General features: G+C 37.7%; 3 protein-coding genes across 5 annotated transcripts; 1 reads left to right on the forward strand and 2 right to left on the reverse strand.

Moving 5' to 3' along the window:
• The first annotated feature begins 195 nt into the window (after positions 1-195).
• On the forward strand, positions 196-14,272 carry LOC309712648 (receptor-type tyrosine-protein phosphatase H-like). 3 transcript variants are annotated; one of them, XM_082543616.1, is made up of 25 exons: positions 196-549; positions 1,402-1,693; positions 1,803-2,048; positions 2,641-2,886; positions 3,040-3,285; positions 3,881-4,126; positions 4,280-4,525; positions 5,122-5,367; positions 5,970-6,215; positions 6,369-6,614; positions 7,211-7,456; positions 8,051-8,296; positions 9,033-9,290; positions 9,406-9,636; positions 10,262-10,519; positions 10,686-10,779; positions 10,857-10,910; positions 11,116-11,197; positions 11,347-11,437; positions 11,549-11,625; positions 11,804-11,938; positions 12,100-12,222; positions 12,414-12,574; positions 13,164-13,299; positions 13,904-14,272. In XM_082543616.1, exons 1-25 carry the CDS (start codon positions 487-489, stop codon positions 14,060-14,062), a joined length of 4,674 nt encoding a protein of 1,557 aa, XP_082399742.1. In that variant the 5' UTR covers positions 196-486; the 3' UTR covers positions 14,063-14,272. The 3 variants fall into 3 exon arrangements, with proteins under 3 accessions (XP_082399742.1, XP_082399743.1, XP_082399744.1); XM_082543617.1 differs by lacking the exon at positions 3,040-3,285 and having other exon boundaries at positions 13,904-14,271; XM_082543618.1 differs by lacking the exons at positions 5,970-6,215; positions 6,369-6,614 and having other exon boundaries at positions 197-549; positions 13,904-14,270.
• A 14-nt stretch (positions 14,273-14,286) lies between these two features.
• On the reverse strand, positions 14,287-17,191 carry LOC309712651 (putative nuclease HARBI1). The gene is made up of 2 exons (XM_082543621.1): positions 16,255-17,191; positions 14,287-14,864 (listed from the first exon to the last, which is right to left on the reverse strand). Exons 1-2 carry the CDS (start codon positions 16,940-16,942, stop codon positions 14,434-14,436), a joined length of 1,119 nt encoding a protein of 372 aa, XP_082399747.1. The 5' UTR covers positions 16,943-17,191; the 3' UTR covers positions 14,287-14,433.
• A 396-nt stretch (positions 17,192-17,587) lies between these two features.
• On the reverse strand, positions 17,588-19,138 carry pigp (phosphatidylinositol glycan anchor biosynthesis, class P). The gene is made up of 5 exons (XM_082545436.1): positions 18,931-19,138; positions 18,762-18,846; positions 18,601-18,673; positions 18,396-18,514; positions 17,588-18,020 (listed from the first exon to the last, which is right to left on the reverse strand). Exons 2-5 carry the CDS (start codon positions 18,841-18,843, stop codon positions 17,905-17,907), a joined length of 390 nt encoding a protein of 129 aa, XP_082401562.1. The 5' UTR covers positions 18,844-18,846; positions 18,931-19,138; the 3' UTR covers positions 17,588-17,904.
• Positions 19,139-19,249: the final 111 nt, after the last annotated feature.

Below are 19,249 nucleotides of genomic sequence, written 5' to 3' on the forward strand. Positions count from 1 at the left end.
AAAAACGTCTCATCTTTTATTTGCCCATAATAAAGGCACACAAGCGGCCACAAGCATGAACAGATAAATAGCAGCTGATATGCAGCAATTACCTCCAATAAACATGTAAGAGAGGCAAATGCTCTTGATTGACGTACCTTTGACAAGCAGCACAGCATGACCGTTAATAAGGAAGTAACAGGCGGGGCAAAGGTCTCTGTAGTTGTACAAGGCCAGAAAGGAGAAGCAGTTATTTACTTAGTCATTTGCCAATATGAAAAGGGACCAGAGGTTACGAGAGGAGGATGTAGCTAAGAATTAAAAGTCAACAACTTTGAATTAAAGTTATCATAGTGCATGTCAGAGAAATTCTTTGCCAAGCTTAAGTGTGGTTTTTGTCAACATACCAGCAGAGGTGCTGAAAATAGCAGCTACAAGGTTATCCGGGGAAAACAAAGGAATTGAACAAGTTCAAAGTATGTGTGCCAGTTAGGAGTCCTGAAGACGATGAAGCTTTTATCCCTTATCTCAGACCACTTGTTGCTCTGTGTCTTCCTGAGTCTACTCTGGGTAAGTTTTTTTTTACCTTTCACTTTGATGGTGATCAGATAGCGAAGCTCAGTGTAGGTTACCCCCGACAAAAGGAAGCAGTGCAGTCAAAACCACAGTGAAGCCTAAATGCATGACATGCTTCATTATGTATTTGAAACACTATAGTTATGTTTTGTGAAATACTGGTTTGTACAGAAATACAAGAACAACAAAATCTTGTTAAATGGCATGAAAATTCTGGACTTTTCCAGATTTTGAAACACGAATTTATTCCTTCTTTGCGACACCGATCTGTTTCCTCTGAGAACAAAAAGAGGATGAAAGAAGAAAATTCAACAATATCTTAAACACTTACATGGTGCAGTGCTCATGATTTAATCAAATCAGATGTGGAATTTTAAAGAGTGTGTCCGAGGAGAAATGTGTTAGATATTTCATAGGCCAGTAACTGTAAGTAACTGTAGCTATAATATACAATATAATAATACATATGATTTGCATTTTTAGTCAAAGCAAACACTTAATTAATAGATTTTTTGCCAGCTCTGTGATTTTTATGTTATAGATGTTGCTAGTTGTAGAAGCTGACACATAAAATGCTAAAATAATTTGACACTGACTTATTTGTTTCCTGCACATTATTTTTTTTATTTTTAGTGAAAGTTTTTGTTCTTATAAAGCAGAATGCTCAGAGGATATCTCGAAGTATTACTGTTCACATAATGTTTATGATATAATGTAGATGTGAAATTAAAAGCAGCAAACATCGCTCTGTGACTCTGCCACAGACTCGTGTTAACTGGGTATTCAATGGTGATTTTTTTTCACAGATTTTAGATTCTGTAGTTTTCACTCTTTTTCTGCTTTTAGGGCACAACTGACTCCACTAGAACAATCACATCATCAGCTCCAGATAATGTTGACAGAGTGGATGTGACCACACAAAATGAGAACAGTATAACTCTGACCTGGAACAAGGTTAAGAACATCCCAACATACATCCTGCAATATGGTAATATAAGAGAAGATATTAGTAAAACTGAAGAAAGACCCATAGTACATGTGGTCACTTCTCTGACTGCTGGGACAAACTACACATTCACTCTCTTCACCACGTCTGATGGACTCAACAGCAGTGGATACAGATTCAGTGCTGTGACAGGTTAGTGAGCACTGAATAAAACATTCAGTCTAATTAAAACATAAACAAAATACAAGATGTTGTTGGGAACATTGTTTTAGTTTCTTTTGTGTGTGTTTTTCTATTCTAGCTCCTCGTAATGCTGAAGAATTCGAGGCCGTTGGTCAAAATGAGACCAGCATAACTCTGGAGTGGAAAACAGTCCCCAACATCAACAATTATATTCTTGCGTTTAATGGGAGCAAGATCAATATTAGTAATTCTGAAAACGAATACAGAGTGTTAAATTTGACCAGTGGAACCAGATACACTTTCACTCTCTTCACTGTGTTTGGAAATGTCAGAAGCAGTGGAGTAAACTGCATCGCAGTCACTGGTAAGATATATTTTCTCTAACATAGACAGATAAACCAGGATGGACCGGCTCATTAGTACTTGAAACTTTAGCTGATGGAGAGTTGTTGTTTTTTTTTGTGTGTTTTTTTTTAATCAAAGCCACTTTCCTCTGTTATCTTTAGCTCCACAAAGTGTTAATAATGTGACTGTGGTGCATCAAAATGAGATGAGTATACCACTGGAGTGGAACAAGGTTAAAAACATCCCAGAATACATCCTACAGAATAATAACATAAACATTTGTCAAATTTTCCAATTTGAATATGTCAAATACTAACCCGACCTATAATCCTAGACTGCTTACTGCTAACCTGGTGGAGGTTAACAGATTAAAAACATCTAAAACAGTCATAGTCCTTTAAAATATTCCACAGTTGATGCTCCTCTACAACATGAACAAGGGCAGAGCTCTATAATGATGTTTAAGGTTTCTCAGAAACAGAAGAGTGTAACTCACCTAATGTTTTTCAAAAGGACTGATAAAAATACTGAAACTGAAGCCTCGCTCCATGTTTCTGTGTCTGACAGAAAATGTTGTTACAGTTTCTTGTTTGTGCGTTTTTCTATTCTAGCTCCTCGTAATGCTGACGACTTTAAGAAAAATGGACAAAATGAGACCAGCATAACTCTGGAGTGGAAAACAGTCCCCAACATCGACAAATACATTCTTGTGTTTAATGAAAGAGAGATCAACATTATTAATTCTGAAAACGAATACAGAGTGTCAGACTTGACCAGTGGAACCAGATACAATTTCACTCTCTTCACTGTGTTTGGAAATGTCAGAAGCAGTGGAGTAAACTGCATCGCAGTCACTGGTAAGATATATTTTCTCTAACATAGATAGATAAACCAGGATGGACCGGCTCATTAGTACTTGAAACTTTAGCTGATGGAGAGTTGTTGGGGTTTTTTTTGTGTTTTTTTTTGTTTGTTTGTTTATCAAAACCGCTTTCCTTTGTTATCTTTAGCTCCACAAAGTGTTAATAATGTGACTGTGGTGCATCAAAATGAGACCAGCATAACTCTGGGATGGAAAACAGTCCCCAACATCGACAATTACATTCTTGTGTTTAATGGGAGCAAGATCAATATTAGTAATTCTGAAAACGAATACAGAGTGTCAGACTTGACCAGTGGAACCAGATACAATTTCACTCTCTTCACTGTGTTTGGAAATGTCAGAAGCAGTGGAGTAAACTGCATCGCAGTTACTGGTAAGATATATTTTCTCTAACATAGACAGATAAACCAGGATGGACCGGCTCATTAGTACTTGAAACTTTAGCTGATGGAGAGTTGTTGTTGGTTTTTTGTGTGTGTGTTTTTTTTATCAAAGCCACTTTCCTCTGTTATCTTTAGCTCCACAAAGTGTTAATAATGTGACTGTGGTGCATCAAAATGAGATGAGTATACCACTGGAGTGGAACAAGGTTAAAAACATCCCAGAATACATCCTACAGAATAATAACATAAACATATGTTAAATTTTCCAATTTGAATTTGTCAAATACTAACCCGACCTATAATCCTAGACTGCTTACTGCTAACCTGGTGGAGGTTAACAGATTAAAAACATCTAAAACAGTCATAGTCCTTTAAAATGTTCCACAGTTGATGCTCCTCTACAACATGAACAAGGGCAGAGCTCTATAATGATGTTTAAGGTTTCTCAGAAATAGAAGAGTGTAGCTCACCTAATATTTTTCAAAAGGACTGATAAAAATACTGAAACTGAAGCCTCGCTCCATGTTTCTGTGTCTGACAGAAAATGTTGTTACAGTTTCTTGTTTGTACGTTTTTCTATTCTAGCTCCTCGTAATGCTGACGACTTTAAGAAAAATGGACAAAATGAGACCAGCATAACTCTGGAGTGGAAAACAGTCCCCAACATCGACAAATACATTCTTGCGTTTAATGGGAGCAAGATCAATATTAGTAATTCTGAAAACGAATACAGTGTGTTAGATTTGACCAGTGGAACCAGATACAATTTCACTCTCTTCACTGTGTTTGATAATGTCAGAAGCAGTGGAGTAAACTGCATCGCAGTTACTGGTGGGATGTAATTTCTCTAACATAGATAGATAAACCAGGATGGACCGGCTCATTAGTACTTGAAACTTTAGCTGATGGAGAGTTGTTGGGGTTTTTTTTGTGTTTTTTTTTGTTTGTTTGTTTATCAAAACCGCTTTCCTTTGTTATCTTTAGCTCCACAAAGTGTTAATAATGTGACTGTGGTGCATCAAAATGAGACCAGCATAACTCTGGGATGGAAAACAGTCCCCAACATCGACAATTACATTCTTGTGTTTAATGGGAGCAAGATCAATATTAGTAATTCTGAAAACGAATACAGAGTGTCAGACTTGACCAGTGGAACCAGATACAATTTCACTCTCTTCACTGTGTTTGGAAATGTCAGAAGCAGTGGAGTAAACTGCATCGCAGTTACTGGTAAGATATATTTTCTCTAACATAGATAGATAAACCAGGATGGACCGGCTCATTAGTACTTGAAACGTTAGCTGATGGAGAGTTGATGTTTTTTGTGTGTGTGTGTGTTTTTTTTAATCAAAGCCACTTTCCTCTGTTATCTTTAGCTCCACAAAGTGTTAATAATGTGACTGTGGTGCATCAAAATGAGATGAGTATACCACTGGAGTGGGACAAGGTTAAAAACATCCCAGAATACATCCTACAGAATAATAACATAAACATTTGTCAAATTTTCCAATTTGAATATGTCAAATACTAACCCGACCTATAATCCTAGACTGCTTACTGCTAACCTGGTGGAGGTTAACAGATTAAAATCATCTAAAACAGTCATAGTCCTTTAAAATGTTCCACAGTTGATGCTCCTCTACAACATGAACAAGGGCAGAGCTCTATAATGATGTTTAAGGTTTCTCAGAAACAGAAGAGTGTAGCTCACCTAATGTTTTTCAAAAGGACTGATAAAAATACTGAAACTGAAGCCTCGCTCCATGTTTCTGTGTCTGACAGAAAATGTTGTTACAGTTTCTTGTTTGTGCGTTTTTCTATTCTAGCTCCTCGTAATGCTGACGACTTTAAGAAAAATGGACAAAATGAGACCAGCATAACTCTGGAGTGGAAAACAGTCCCTAACATCGACAATTATATTCTTGTGTTTAATGGGAGCAAGATCAATATTAGTAATTCTGAAAACGAATACAGAGTGTCAGACTTGACCAGTGGAACCAGATACAATTTCACTCTCTTCACTGTGTTTGGAAATGTCAGAAGCAGTGGAGTAAACTGCATCGCAGTCACTGGTAAGATATATTTTCTCTAACATAGACAGATAAACCAGGATGGACCGGCTCATTAGTACTTGAAACTTTAGCTGATGGAGAGTTGTTGTTTATTTGTGTGTTTTTTGTTTGTTTGTTTGTTTATCAAAACCGCTTTCCTTTGTTATCTTTAGCTCCACAAAGTGTTAATAATGTGACTGTGGTGCATCAAAATGAGATGAGTATACCACTGGAGTGGAACAAGGTTAAAAACATCCCAGAATACATCCTACAGAATAATAACATAAACATTTGTCAAATTTTCCAATTTGAATATGTCAAATACTAACCCGACCTATAATCCTAGACTGCTTACTGCTAACCTGTTGGAGGTTAACAGATTAAAAACATCTAAAACAGTCATAGTCCTTTAAAATGTTCCACAGTTGATGCTCCTCTACAACATGAACAAGAGCAGAGCTCTATAATGATGTTTAAGGTTTCTCAGAAACAGAAGAGTGTAGCTCACCTAATATTTTTCAAAAGGACTGATAAAAATACTGAAACTGAAGCCTCGCTCCATGTTTCTGTTTCTATCAGAAAATGTTGTTACAGTTTCTTGTTTGTGCGTTTTTCTATTCTAGCTCCTCGTAATGCTGACGACTTTAAGAAAAAAGGACAAAATGAGACCAGCATAACTCTGGGGTGGGAAACAGTCCCCAACATCGACAAATACATTCTTGCGTTTAATGGGAGCAAGATCAATATTAGTAATTCTGAAAACGAATACAGAGTGTTAGATTTGACCAGTGGAACCAGATACAATTTCACTCTCTTCACTGTGTTTGATAATGTCAGAAGCAGTGGAGTAAACTGCATCGCAGTTACTGGTGAGATGTAATTTCTCTAACATAGATAGATAAACCAGGATGGACTGGCTCATTAGTACTTGAAACTTTAGCTGATGGAGAGTTGTTGGGGTTTTTTTTGTGTTTTTTTTTGTTTGTTTGTTTATCAAAACCGCTTTCCTTTGTTATCTTTAGCTCCACAAAGTGTTAATAATGTGACTGTGGTGCATCAAAATGAGACCAGCATAACTCTGGGATGGAAAACAGTCCCCAACATCGACAATTACATTCTTGTGTTTAATGGGAGCAAGATCAATATTAGTAATTCTGAAAACGAATACAGAGTGTCAGACTTGACCAGTGGAACCAGATACAATTTCACTCTCTTCACTGTGTTTGAAAATGTCAGAAGCAGTGGAGTAAACTGCATCGCAGTTACTGGTAAGATATATTTTCTCTAACATAGACAGATAAACCAGGATGGACCGGCTCATTAGTACTTGAAACTTTAGCTGATGGAGAGTTGATGTTTTTTGTGTGTGTGTGTGTTTTTTTTAATCAAAGCCACTTTCCTCTGTTATCTTTAGCTCCACAAAGTGTTAATAATGTGACTGTGGTGCATCAAAGTGAGATGAGTATACCACTGGAGTGGGACAAGGTTAAAAACATCCCAGAATACATCCTACAGAATAATAACATAAACATTTGTCAAATTTTCCAATTTGAATATGTCAAATACTAACCCGACCTATAATCCTAGACTGCTTACTGCTAACCTGGTGGAGGTTAACAGATTAAAAACATCTAAAACAGTCATAGTCCTTTAAAATGTTCCACAGTTGATGCTCCTCTACAACATGAACAAGAGCAGAGCTCTATAATGATGTTTAAGGTTTCTCAGAAACAGAAGAGTGTAGCTCACCTAATATTTTGGAAAATGACTGATAAAAATACTGAAACTGAAGCCTCGCTCCATGTTTCTGTGTCTGACAGAAAATGTTGTTACAGTTTCTTGTTTGTGCGTTTTTCTATTCTAGCTCCTCGTAATGCTGACGACTTTAAGAAAAATGGACAAAATGAGACCAGCATAACTCTGGAGTGGAAAACAGTCCTCAACATCGACAAATACATTCTTGCATTTAATGAAAGAGAGATCAACATTAGTAATTCTGAAAAAGAATACAGAGTGTTAAATTTGACCAGTGGAACCAGATACAATTTCACTCTCTTCACTGTGTTTGGAAATGTCAGAAGCAGTGGAGTAAACTGCATCGCAGTCACTGGTAAGATATATTTTCTCTAACATAGACAGATAAACCAGGATGGACCGGCTCATTAGTACTTGAAACTTTAGCTGATGGAGAGTTGTTGTTTTTTTTTGTGTGTTTTTTTTTTAAATCAAAGCCACTTTCCTCTCTTATCTTTAGCTCTACAAAGTGTTAATAATGTGACTGTGGTGCATCAAAATGAGATGAGTATACCACTGGAGTGGAACAAGGTTAAAAACATCCCAGAATACATCCTACAGAATAATAACATAAACATATGTTAAATTTTCCAATTTGAATTTGTCAAATACTAACCCGACCTATAATCCTAGACTGCTTACTGCTAACCTGGTGGAGGTTAACAGATTAAAAACATCTAAAACAGTCATAGTCCTTTAAAATGTTCCACAGTTGATGCTCCTCTACAACATGAACAAGGGCAGAGCTCTATAATGATGTTTAAGGTTTCTCAGAAATAGAAGAGTGTAGCTCACCTAATATTTTTCAAAAGGACTGATAAAAATACTGAAACTGAAGCCTCGCTCCATGTTTCTGTGTCTGACAGAAAATGTTGTTACAGTTTCTTGTTTGTACGTTTTTCTATTCTAGCTCCTCGTAATGCTGACGACTTTAAGAAAAAAGGACAAAATGAGACCAGCATAACTCTGGAGTGGAAAACAGTCCCCAACATCGACAAATACATTCTTGCGTTTAATGGGAGCAAGATCAATATTAGTAATTCTGAAAACGAATACAGAGTGTTAGATTTGACCAGTGGAACCAGATACAATTTCACTCTCTTCACTGTGTTTGATAATGTCAGAAGCAGTGGAGTAAACTGCATCGCAGTCACTGGTGAGATGTAATTTCTCTATATTTTCTCATTTTTTTGGGGAACATGCTTATATACTAGCTTCTCGTAACATAAACATTTGTTAAATTTTCCTATTTTTGTCTGATGTACATTTATAACATTAGACAGGGGACATTAGAATTTGAAATTTAATTTTTATACTTTCTAAAGGCTTAGGAAACATAAATGGTTACTTAAGGATGAAACATTGTGAATCAGACTTTGTAAAATTGTCTTTATTTCATCTTTAGCTCCTGATATAATATATTTAAATGGACAATATAAGTCCAAGTCGATATTCTATATTTTCCTTCTGGCCTGCAGTGCCATTTATTCATCCTGGCTCCACCCACCAACCATATCTCTGTGAAGAAGGAAGTGTGCATCTAACCCTGATGATAGGCTTGTGCTTGTGATAGAGCAACAAATATGGATAATGTGCTCTTAGCGAGCAGCATGCTTAATTATTATATTTTATACAATAATTATCTAATTATTATATTATTAGTACACACTATTTATTTATTTAATTTTGACTGATCTGATCACCTGATTGGAAACATACATTGATGCTGAGCCATTTAGCTCACACACCTATTCAGGCTTAAGTATGTAAAAGCTTGTGTTAACTGAACTAGCTCTATGCTCCTGTATGTTACACAGTCACATGTAGCTATTTCATTTTAAAAGAAAAAGATGAACAAATTCCACTTCTGAGTTTTGTTTGTGTTTTTTCAGTTCCACCAGTGGTGCCTTGGGTCAGTGTGACTGAACGATTTGCTAACAGCATAACTCTAGAGTGGGAGAACATGAATAAAGCCTGGCAATACGAGCTTCAAATCAATGGTGGTGTGTCAGATAGTGTGTCAAACGTCTCCTCAGATACAATCAGAAAAGTAGTGACATCTCTTCAGCCTGGATCACAGTATGATTTCAGCTTAACCACAGTGTTCGCTGGACTCAGGAGCACTCCTTATACGAATTTCACTGTAACAGGTAAAAAAATTATCTCTGTTCGACTTTTTATAACTTTTTCTTGTCTCTTTTCAATGAGTTGTGTAAAAAAGAAGAAGCAGGTTCATGCATATAACTGTTTTCTCCTCTATTTCAGCCATAGACTGTGCCAGTGCAGACTGGAAAGTTACCAACTCATCAATCAAAGCAAAGATTGAAGGCTTGTTCTCGAACGGAAGCGCCTATAATGGATCTAACGTTCATGTCAGTGATGGACGTGAAAATGTGTCGTTTACTGGACTTTACCCTGGTGCCACCTATAATATCTCTCTTGTCTATGAAAAGTCTTCCAGAGTTTTCCTGCAGTGTGAACACAAATTAACAATTCGTGAGTACAACAGAAACCATTTGAAGGACTAGCATATTTTTAATCTGTAAATTAGTTTTTAAGATCTTAAAGTATTCACTCATATTGGTTACAGAAAGGTTATCTGTGAATTTATTTAATTTAATTTTTAATTTTTAGTTTTCACCCTTGCATTCAATTTTTAATCTTAAAAAAGTTTATTGCAGAAAAATAATTTTGTTAACATACCTACATACCACAGGTTAACACAGTTACATAATATGATTCAGTATTAATATATGAGCTTTAACTAACTATCATTTTATTACTAACTGAAGAATTCATTCTGATGAATTAGCTCAAGAAATTAAAAAGGTTAAAACAGAAAATGAGTAATTCTTTCAATATCTAATGTGTCAATGTTGAGGTCTTTATTTTCTAGTTTTTATATGAAAATCCCAAAAATTATAATAAACTTTTTAAACTGTAGGGTACTGCTTTGAATTAAAAGTAAAGCAAATAATCTTTCTATTTGAGAACAAATTTTAAAATGATGCACTTTTCATAGACTCTGTTTTATAGTATAAAAAGTTTAATTATACTCACTATAAGTCATATATTTTCTGCTTTAGTTTTGACTGTAAAACCTTTTTCTTGTTTTACTCAGTTCCTCCTAATCTAAATGCTCACTGTGAGTACTGGGCAGCTGGATACTCTTTTGTTATTAAATGGACAGTTCCAGAGGGCGAGTGGACCAATGCGGAGGTGAATGTGACTGGAAAGACTCACACAGTAGCTAGTCCTGAAACTGAGATCATAATCGATGGATTCCAACCTGCCAAAAAATATAAGGTGTCTGTAACTTCACTGTCTGGGGTGAGGAGTTCTGAACCGCATGTGTTTTACTGCCAAACTGATCCAAGGGGTGAGTAAAAGTAACTACATTACCATGTTACTGCTTGTAATCATAACAACATACAGTATTTTCAACTTTGACTTGATTACAAATCGTTTCATTTCACTCAAGTGTAAAATAAAGCTCTAAACTTTTTAACTTTGTTGCATTTTAACTATGCTTTTGCTCCCTTTAGGAGTTATTGCAGGGTCCGTATTTGGTGTGCTTCTTTTTGGTCTCCTGGTTGCTCTGGTTGTCTTAATTTTCCTCAAAAGACCAGATATTATTAGGTGGGTCTCAATTCACTGACAAGAATAAAGTAAATTAAATCAAGACATTTATCATATTTAATGTTTTGATCCTGCAGCAGAAAGAAGTCTTCATTCATTGGTGGATCCAAAGTACCAAACACACAGAGCAAGTAAGTGTTTTTTTACAATGACAATTACCCACAATGAAGAAAAAACATTAATTAAGGCAAAATTAATGAATACGTTTGAGAGACGATCATTAATGGCAAGTACTATTGTATAATCTGTATTATTTCATTAGGTCAAAACAAAGCTAAGATTAATTCTACTTTTTTTATGTTTTATTTATTTATGTATTTATTTATTTATTTTTAGATCTATTCCCTCTGCAAAGTTTCCGGACCACTTCCATCAGCTGAGTTTGGACGAGAACAGAGGCTTCAGCGAGGAATATGAGGTGCATAAAAAGATCAAGATTTTTTTTCCTCTTCTGCTTCTGTGTGTTCCTGTTTTTGTGTCTTTACTGTTTTATTTCTTACCATTTTATTCGTTTTACGATGGCCAGTATCTCAGTTTCATGCTTTGTTATCTGCTACGTTCATGCAGTGCCTCGCTCCTGTTGGAACAGACCAGACACGAAAGACTGCTATTCTACCTGAAAACAAAGCGAAGAATCGTTTCAATAACGTCTTGCCATGTGAGTCTCTCCTCTGACTGTTGAACCGTGCTGTTGTGAGCTCAGTCTAGCAGTCTATGTCAGGACTACTGGAGGTGCACTGGAGTTAAATCACCTGTTTTCTCATATTAGATGACTGGTGTCGTGTGAAGCTAACTACATCAGATCCTGATGGAATTTCAGACTATATCAATGCCAATTACATGCCGGTAAGTGTTACATTAAGATAAAGTTCAGTGAAGATCTCTTTATAACTACACCATACAGAAAGCATATAAACAAGCACCTTTGTGCGATTTCATGAGCTTTCTTTTTTCATTTCTATAACGAGCAGAAGATATACAAGCTAAATTAGTCTACATATTAACTTTGTCCACTGCTTTTCAGGGCTACAGCAGTAACAGAGAGTACATTGCCACTCAGGGCCCTCTGCCCTCTACTGTTAATGATTTCTGGAGAATGATTTGGGAACAAAGAGTTAAGAGGATCGTTATGGTAACCAACTGCATTGAAGGAGGGCGGGTAAGTCTTCAGGAAAATCTTAAAATGTTTTATTGATAGTCTTTCATGGAAGTTGTTGTCAGGAGGAAACATACTGGTCACTTCACAAAGAACAGATCAAGATCTATGATTAAAATACATTTTGTATGTGTATTTTTTTTGCTTTTTGCTCATTTTTCTAGACCAAGTGTGAACAATACTGGCCTGCAGACAGCAAGTCATGCCTTTATGGAGAGCTGTTGGTCACCATGAGATCTGAGCAACAGGAGACCAACTGGACGCTGAGAGAATTCAACCTGAAAGATGTATAAAAACTTACTTATATCTTCTGAGTGTGTGTGTAGATGGTACTAAGTAAGGCTAGAAAACATGAATAGAAAACATTGAAGGCTTTAGCTGTTAATGTTGCTTTTAAAAGAATAATGGTTGATTGATAATTGCTGTGTATCAAGACATATACATAAAGTAACTGTATATGGATATTTTCTCTTCACAGAGAAAAACCTCAGAAGAACGGACAGTTAAACATTTCCACTTTACTGCCTGGCCTGATCATGGAGTCCCAGAGTGCACAGAGGTCCTGATCCAGTTCAGAGGACTGATGAGACAGCACATAGAGAGAGAAGGGGGCAAAGCACCAACTGTGGTTCACTGCAGGTATGAAATAAGTGTTTCCTTTTACATGGGTGCAGGGTTGCTTTTATACAATATCCACCCAGCTAGTGTGTCTGTTGTGACAGAACAGTTTGTTCAGGTTTTGTGTTTTCTAATCTGTTTTTCTTTCTGTTGTTATGTCTTGTTTTCAGCTCACTTTAGTTTCATTTTGCATTAACTAGTTTCACTTTGGTTTTTACTGTTTGGAAATGTTCCGTTTTATTGAAGCTTTAATTAGTTTCTGTGGGTTTTTTATGATTAGAACATTGAGGGTATTTGTCAGGGGTATATTTTTAAAAGTTTTGAACAGATATTACACTAAAAATTGCAAACACATGCATCAAAGCCTCACTGTGATGACAACTTTGACCAAAGACATTTCCTCAATAGGGAGGAACAGTATTGCACATTATAGTTTTTCACTTTTTTCAAAAGTCCAATTCTGCATTTTAACAGTTTTCACATCTACTTGTAGGTTCTAGTTTAGTTTTTGTTAACTACAATAACTTTGGCACAGACACAGTGACGAGAGCTTTCTATGTGACCTTAAAAACCTTTTGTTATATTATTATTACGCTTGTGTCTCTCTTAGTGCTGGAGTTGGGAGAACTGGCACTATCATTTCCCTGGATGTGCTGCTTCAGCAGCTGGAGAAAGAACAAGCAGTCGGCATCAATGCCTTCGTACACAAGATGAGACTGAGCCGACCGTACATGGTGCAGACGGAGGTAACTGTGTTAAACTGCTTCTGATTGAGCCACTACTTCCTTAATTAGCTAACCGTGTATTTCTTTATAGTCACAGCTGGTGAAACAACAAACAGACAGCACTTTATTCATCATAAGATATGCAGTTGTTTTTTGTTTGTTTGCTTTTTAAATTTGGGTCATCATTTTTGATCATTTCATCTTAAAATATGAGTTTGAAAAGGAATTTTTTCTATTGTTCAACTTTTCAGAACAAGGCAGACTTTGTAGGTATTACCAACAGATGCCTGCTTAAAATATATTTAATGCCCAGTTTGTTAATTGCACTTGTTAAGTAGTAATTTAGACAGCAAAACACTTGATTGAAATGTTATTATAGTCCTGTTCGTGACATTAGAGCCAGCATTTCTCTCTAAGGGTCTATGTCTACATCTTTTTAAGTAAGTGAGCTGAAAATTTGTTTTCATAAAACAAAGCTTTATTGGATCTTTTTGTTTGAGAAAAAAAAAGAAATGCTTTATTGTGAAACTGTTTAGCAATGTTGCCTGCAAGAAACTATCATAATCTCCCCTGGCAGAAGTTCTGCATTTCAAATGACCAACAACTTCTGGTATTTCCTTTTCAGTCTCAGTACGTTTTTCTGCACCAGTGCATCATGGACAGTCTGCAACCAAAAGACACGAATGAAGAGAACATTTATGAGAACACATACGAGAACGCAGATATGATATACGTCAATGCCACTGCCCTCCAAGAGCTCCGTCGGCAAAACGCAAATGCGTAGTGTCAACCCTGCACTCAATCTTTTATGCACTTAATGAAAAACTATTTGTCTATAAGCAATATGTTGGTTTTAAACGTAATAATACAAACTATTACATCTTAACTATTTCTGTAAATGCATTGCACACTTCAGATCTTATTCAGTTTGCATCTCTTCTAAATATGTAATATTATTATTTTTGTTGTCAGTTTTTATGTGAGAAAATAGCACTCTGATGACTTGAAAATGTTTAAAAAATGAATTTATTAAAATAAGTACAAAACAAAGGAATAATTGCAAGAAATATAATATTTCACATTCACAGAAATATAAAAGCTGAGTTTTGGTGTCAGTGTGTCATTGATCCTCTTTCATAGACCAGAAACAACCCTTTATGCATCTTCTTCTGTGACGTTGCTACCTGAGGGGTCCTGACTGCTGGACACAGCAGAGAATTTACTATCAATAACTTCCTGTCTGGCTTTGAGGGCCTCCTGTTTGATCTCTACTGGCCCTGACTGCTGCTTGCCAGGATATAGCGGCTCAGCTTTACCAGCGTCAGGTGGGGGAGGGACAGAGAACTTTTTAGCGATGTTGTGCAGCACACTGCATGCTTTGATAATGTTAGACTGTTTGTTAAGTGAGCCTTCTTGTGCAAAACCAAGTTGCATCAGACACTTGAAACGCCTTTTCATGGAATCCAGTGTCGTCTGCATGACATCGAGGATCTTTGCGTGGGCCTCGTTGAAGCGGATCTCGTTGTTGTTCGCGGGCAGTGATACAGGAGTCAAGACGTGCTTGCTTAAGTAGTAGCCTTTCCCACCTTCAAATGAAACAAAAGAAAATGCAGTGAATATCAGAGCAGGAGAGCATCTCTGAACAATGTGGACCACACAGGTGCCACTCTATTGAGAGCCATTCTCGGAATACTTTGATCCCTGATTACAAACTGAGAATCTTCTAAATGCCAGAGCCCAGATCTAAATATTGATGCTGACTATGTTCTCCCTTTATGACCACAGTGTACCCATCTTCTAGTGACTCCTTTAGACAAGATAGTCGCCATGTCACAAAGCTCAATTCATGTAAAACTGGTTTCTTGAGCATGAAAATGAGTTCCCTGTACTGAAATGGCCTCCACAACTCAAAGTGAGAATCACAGTGGGGAAGAAAGAACTTTGAACGTGAGATGTTAATGCTAGATATGCTGGTCTAAGTATTTCACAACTGTCTGCTGGGATTTCCTCACACAAGCGCTGGAGTTTACATATAATGGTAGGAAAAAGAAAATATCCAGTGAGCAGCAGTTCCCTGGCAGCAAACAGCTTATAATGTTAGAGGTCAGAGAAAAATGGCCAGACTGCTTTGATCTGCTAGGAAGGCAAAAGTAACCACGATTGAGGTATGCAGAAGGTCATCTGTGAAAACACCTGAAGCCAATGGGCTACTACAGCAGAAGACCACAATGGGTGCGACAGTCGTCAGCTAAAAACAGGAAACTGAGGCCACAGTTTGCACTGGCTCATCGAAACTGGACGACAGAAGAATGGGATGTGGTGATCAGGGAGATTCCCGTTATGGATGTGCAGCTGACAAATCTGCAGCAATCTGATATGAATCAAGAAACCTTGACCAAAATCTCTGACGAAATTTTCCAGCACCCTGTTGAATCTAGGTCATGAATAATAACGTAATAATGCATTAATAACATGCCCAGTAAGTTTATGTGTAAGAAGTTAAAACACTATTTTATTTGTGTTTTATGTAAATAGAATGAAATATTCCAGCGAAATCAACTGTTTGCCAAGAAGTTAATACTTTTGCCAACTGTCAATTTAGCCTTTTTCAGGGAATAGAAACACTAAAGAGCAGGTTTGTTCTTTCTGGGAATAACTGCCTTGCATTCATTGCCTTAATTTATATCTGTATCTTTGCATCCCTCATACACCTTTACTTAATCAAGGGATCTTTACACCTTTCTGGAAGGGTTATTGCTGGGTGACCCAAGTAGGGGAGGTGCAGAATTTCGGGTAGTTTAGATGATGGGGTGGGGTCTTCCTGGGCGTCTTCTTGTTGCTAGGCAACCAGTCATCGTCAGACGCAAACATGATAGTTTTGTAGGTTTTTATGCTTGACTTGATACCTCACTGTGCTTTCACTCCAGTTTACATTTCTAAATAAACATTTGCACAAGAGGTCATCACTGCTCTTACCAATCAACCAGAACGGGCTGAGCAGGTCCTCTTGCATTTCCCTTCCTTTAAAGGAGGAGTCCCACATCTCTTGCTCAAACGTGCCACCAACACAGCACTTTTCAACACTCAGTATGTTGCCGTCGCAGTCGCATATGATCTGGCTTACAACCGATGTGTAACCAAGGGCATTGATAAAAGACCTGAAAGCGTCCTTTTCATATGGAGATGCTCTGATCTTGAAGTGCGCAGGAGCCAAGACGCCCAGCACGTTTGGGATTTCGCAGAATTTCTCTATCTTTAAGGCGACATTAGTTCTGGCGTCCAGGGTTAGCGGGAAAGAGATGAATACATCGGACATCCCTGCTATGACTCCCGAGATTGTACCGACCACAGTCGTGGGGCAGTCCGTCTGCCTCAGTCCGGCTTTCTGCAGCACGGCAGTGGTGGAGACCCCATGTGCGTAATAATTGAGCGCCACCATGACCATCTCGTCCACGAGCAGCTGAGATTTCTTGGGGGCGGCGTCCTTCATGCGGATGCGGACGGCGTCTGCGATGAACAGGATGCAGGGTCTGCTCAGGTGGAACAACTGAAAAAGAGCTTCATCGTCGAAAGTGTCAAAACAGCTCGAAGCTCCGCATTCTGCCTCGTTTTGTGCCAGGAGCTCCTCCTGGACCGCAAGCCACACAGGCACGGCGAAAGCCATTAGTCTTTACTCCGAAGTATTTAAACAAGCAAAGATCCCCCACGGAGTGCCCGAAATCGTTCCCAAACAACGTCTTCTTCTCCTTTGGCTTGGCAGACTGGACGCTGGGCGGCGTGCTGCTGCCCTCTGCTGTTCACTTGTGTCCCTGTGTCGACAGCGCTCTCTGTGTTGTTACATATTGCAGGATTATGCGGACACTCGCCCAATTTCGTAATCTTGTTCCGGTTATGCACGTTGATTAAAGCGCAACAACAAATCTCCTGGTTGCCTGGTGTTTGTTTAACGTTTAGGCTAAAGCGATCCGTTATCGCCACCTAGTGGACAGCAATAAAAAATATTTGAAAAAGACTGCAGCTCATAATGTGTAAACAAGTTGTGTTAACATACAGTTAAACAGGTGTACCTAATAAAGTGGCTGGTGACCAAAAACCAAAAATTTATTGTGGGATAAAATGCTAAAAACTGCCTCTTATTCTCTGGGATAATCAAGTGCAGATGTTCATTTGCAGCTTTAGTAATGATTCAGATGCAGATTGGGCATAAATAATTATCTGGAGCCACTTTTAATTTAGACACACATTTCTGACAGGCATTAAAGTACAAGAACAAAATAAGATGTTCATTTCTTCTAGCAGTGGACTTAAAAATAAAAGAATTAACATAAAAAATATGATTATTTAGGATATGTTTATTGCACAGAATAATAAATATAAACATTCTGTATTTTAACATAGACAGTACAGCCATTTACTTTTGTTTTCATTCAATATGCATCTTATTGTGACCAGTGTATTCACATTTAACCATTATAAAGACGCTTAAACAACAAAAAAGTCAACAGAATATATCTTCTTATAAATAAGGCACAAAACATTTCATAAAAAAAGACAAACAGTAACACCAAAATAAAACCCCTGCAGCTTTACTTCTGCTCTGTCCACAGCAGTATCAGACTGTGCTTGTTACATACTGGGTGATAAATAGAACATTTTGTTGACTTCACTAATCGACACATCCTTCAATCGGGGTATTCCTCCGTTACGGCAGGACTCGGTGCTCTGGCCTTGTGCATACACATCTGTGACAGAAAAAGGACATTTAACAATCAGGAAATTCTGAAAATGGGGCATGGTTGTTGGTGGCAGACAGGTTGGTCCGAATATTTCAGAAGCTGGTAATCTACTGGGATTTTCCCCACACAACAGGAGGAGAATGGCCAGATTGCTTCAAGCTGACAGGAAGGCAACAGTAACTCAGATAACCACTTGTTATAAGAAAGCACCTAATAAAATGGCCAATCAGTGTAATATACTGAAGTGCATTTTATTTTCAGCTTGTTTACATGTATATTCTCACGCAGTACAATTTTAGATTCCTTCATCTTCTCACTCTAAATGTTAGTTAACCTAATCAGACCTAAGCAGTCAGAGTCTGAACAGTGCAGCATCCTCACCTGTGATGTTGTCCACAGAGTCCAGCGGTGCCGTGTTGCTCATGTTCACACCAAATAACAGAATGAAACAGACTGTTATTGCGACCAGCAGGTAGATTGGCATCGCAAGAGCCCAGTACCTACACAGAACACACATTTGACACTGTCATGAAACTGTGCAGGTGCTTCCCCAGTGATCCATTTATTTCAGAGCAGTTCTACTTACTTTTGAGGCCAGTAAGTGAGCCCTATTGAATTAAGCCAATCCTCTGGCACGAAAGCCCATAAGCAATACAGAACTGTGGAGAGACGCAGTGAGTATTACAGACATGCATTGCTTGAACACCTTTTTGTGTTTTGGATTGGAGGACGCGATATTTCACTTACAGAAGCCAAACTGTGATCCGAGAAAGAGAACAAACCCATAAATGGCCCTCTCAGGCAGAGGAGATGGCGAGTTTTCCAACATGATCTACAACCAAAACACAGACAGAAACGTGTGGGAGAGCAACGAGACAGCAATAATACATTCAGGCCCCAAAAAGAAGTTACATACCTGGAAATACGTTTTTCTTTGCTCCTTTAAACGCTAACTTTACTCAGATGCTTAACATTAATTACCACGTTAATTATATGCCTGATGATTATCCAGAGTAATACAACATGGGTTTAATACGTCTATCAAAACCCACTGTGTTTTTTTACATTAGTGCCATGAAGCCTTCCGCCACGGTCCGTCATTTTTCCTCAGAACGATGCGAAACCCTTTCTAAAACATTAGTTCCGCCTTTGAATCGCCCACAAAACAAGCGTCAATACATGACTTTTTACGTTAATTATATAAAATTTCACATGTATATAATTGTAAAACAAAA

This window comes from Aulonocara stuartgranti (assembly GCF_965226115.1).
Source record: "Aulonocara stuartgranti genome assembly, chromosome: 8".
Taxonomy (NCBI): Eukaryota; Metazoa; Chordata; class Actinopteri; order Cichliformes; family Cichlidae; genus Aulonocara; species Aulonocara stuartgranti.

What these genes read in the sequence shown, in the direction of transcription:
- LOC309712648 (XM_082543616.1), top strand. Translation starts at nt 487, where the DNA reads ATGAAGCTTTTATCCCTTATCTCAGACCACTTGTTGCTCTGTGTCTTC. An exon ending in AAACTGCATCGCAGTCACTG is followed by an intron (nt 8,297 to 9,032) that starts GTGAGATGTAAT and finishes GTGTTTTTTCAG; the next exon opens with TTCCACCAGTGGTGCCTTGG. An exon ending in GCTTCAGCGAGGAATATGAG is followed by an intron (nt 11,198 to 11,346) that starts GTGCATAAAAAG and finishes ACGTTCATGCAG; the next exon opens with TGCCTCGCTCCTGTTGGAAC.
- LOC309712651 (XM_082543621.1), bottom strand. Translation starts at nt 16,942, where the DNA reads ATGGCTTTCGCCGTGCCTGTGTGGCTTGCGGTCCAGGAGGAGCTCCTG. An exon ending in CAGCCCGTTCTGGTTGATTG is followed by an intron (nt 14,865 to 16,254) that starts GTAAGAGCAGTG and finishes TTTCATTTGAAG; the next exon opens with GTGGGAAAGGCTACTACTTA.
- pigp (XM_082545436.1), bottom strand. Translation starts at nt 18,843, where the DNA reads ATGTTGGAAAACTCGCCATCTCCTCTGCCTGAGAGGGCCATTTATGGG. An exon ending in CGGATCACAGTTTGGCTTCT is followed by an intron (nt 18,674 to 18,761) that starts GTAAGTGAAATA and finishes GTCTCTCCACAG; the next exon opens with TTCTGTATTGCTTATGGGCT. An exon ending in CTCTGTGGACAACATCACAG is followed by an intron (nt 18,021 to 18,395) that starts GTGAGGATGCTG and finishes TTTCTGTCACAG; the next exon opens with ATGTGTATGCACAAGGCCAG.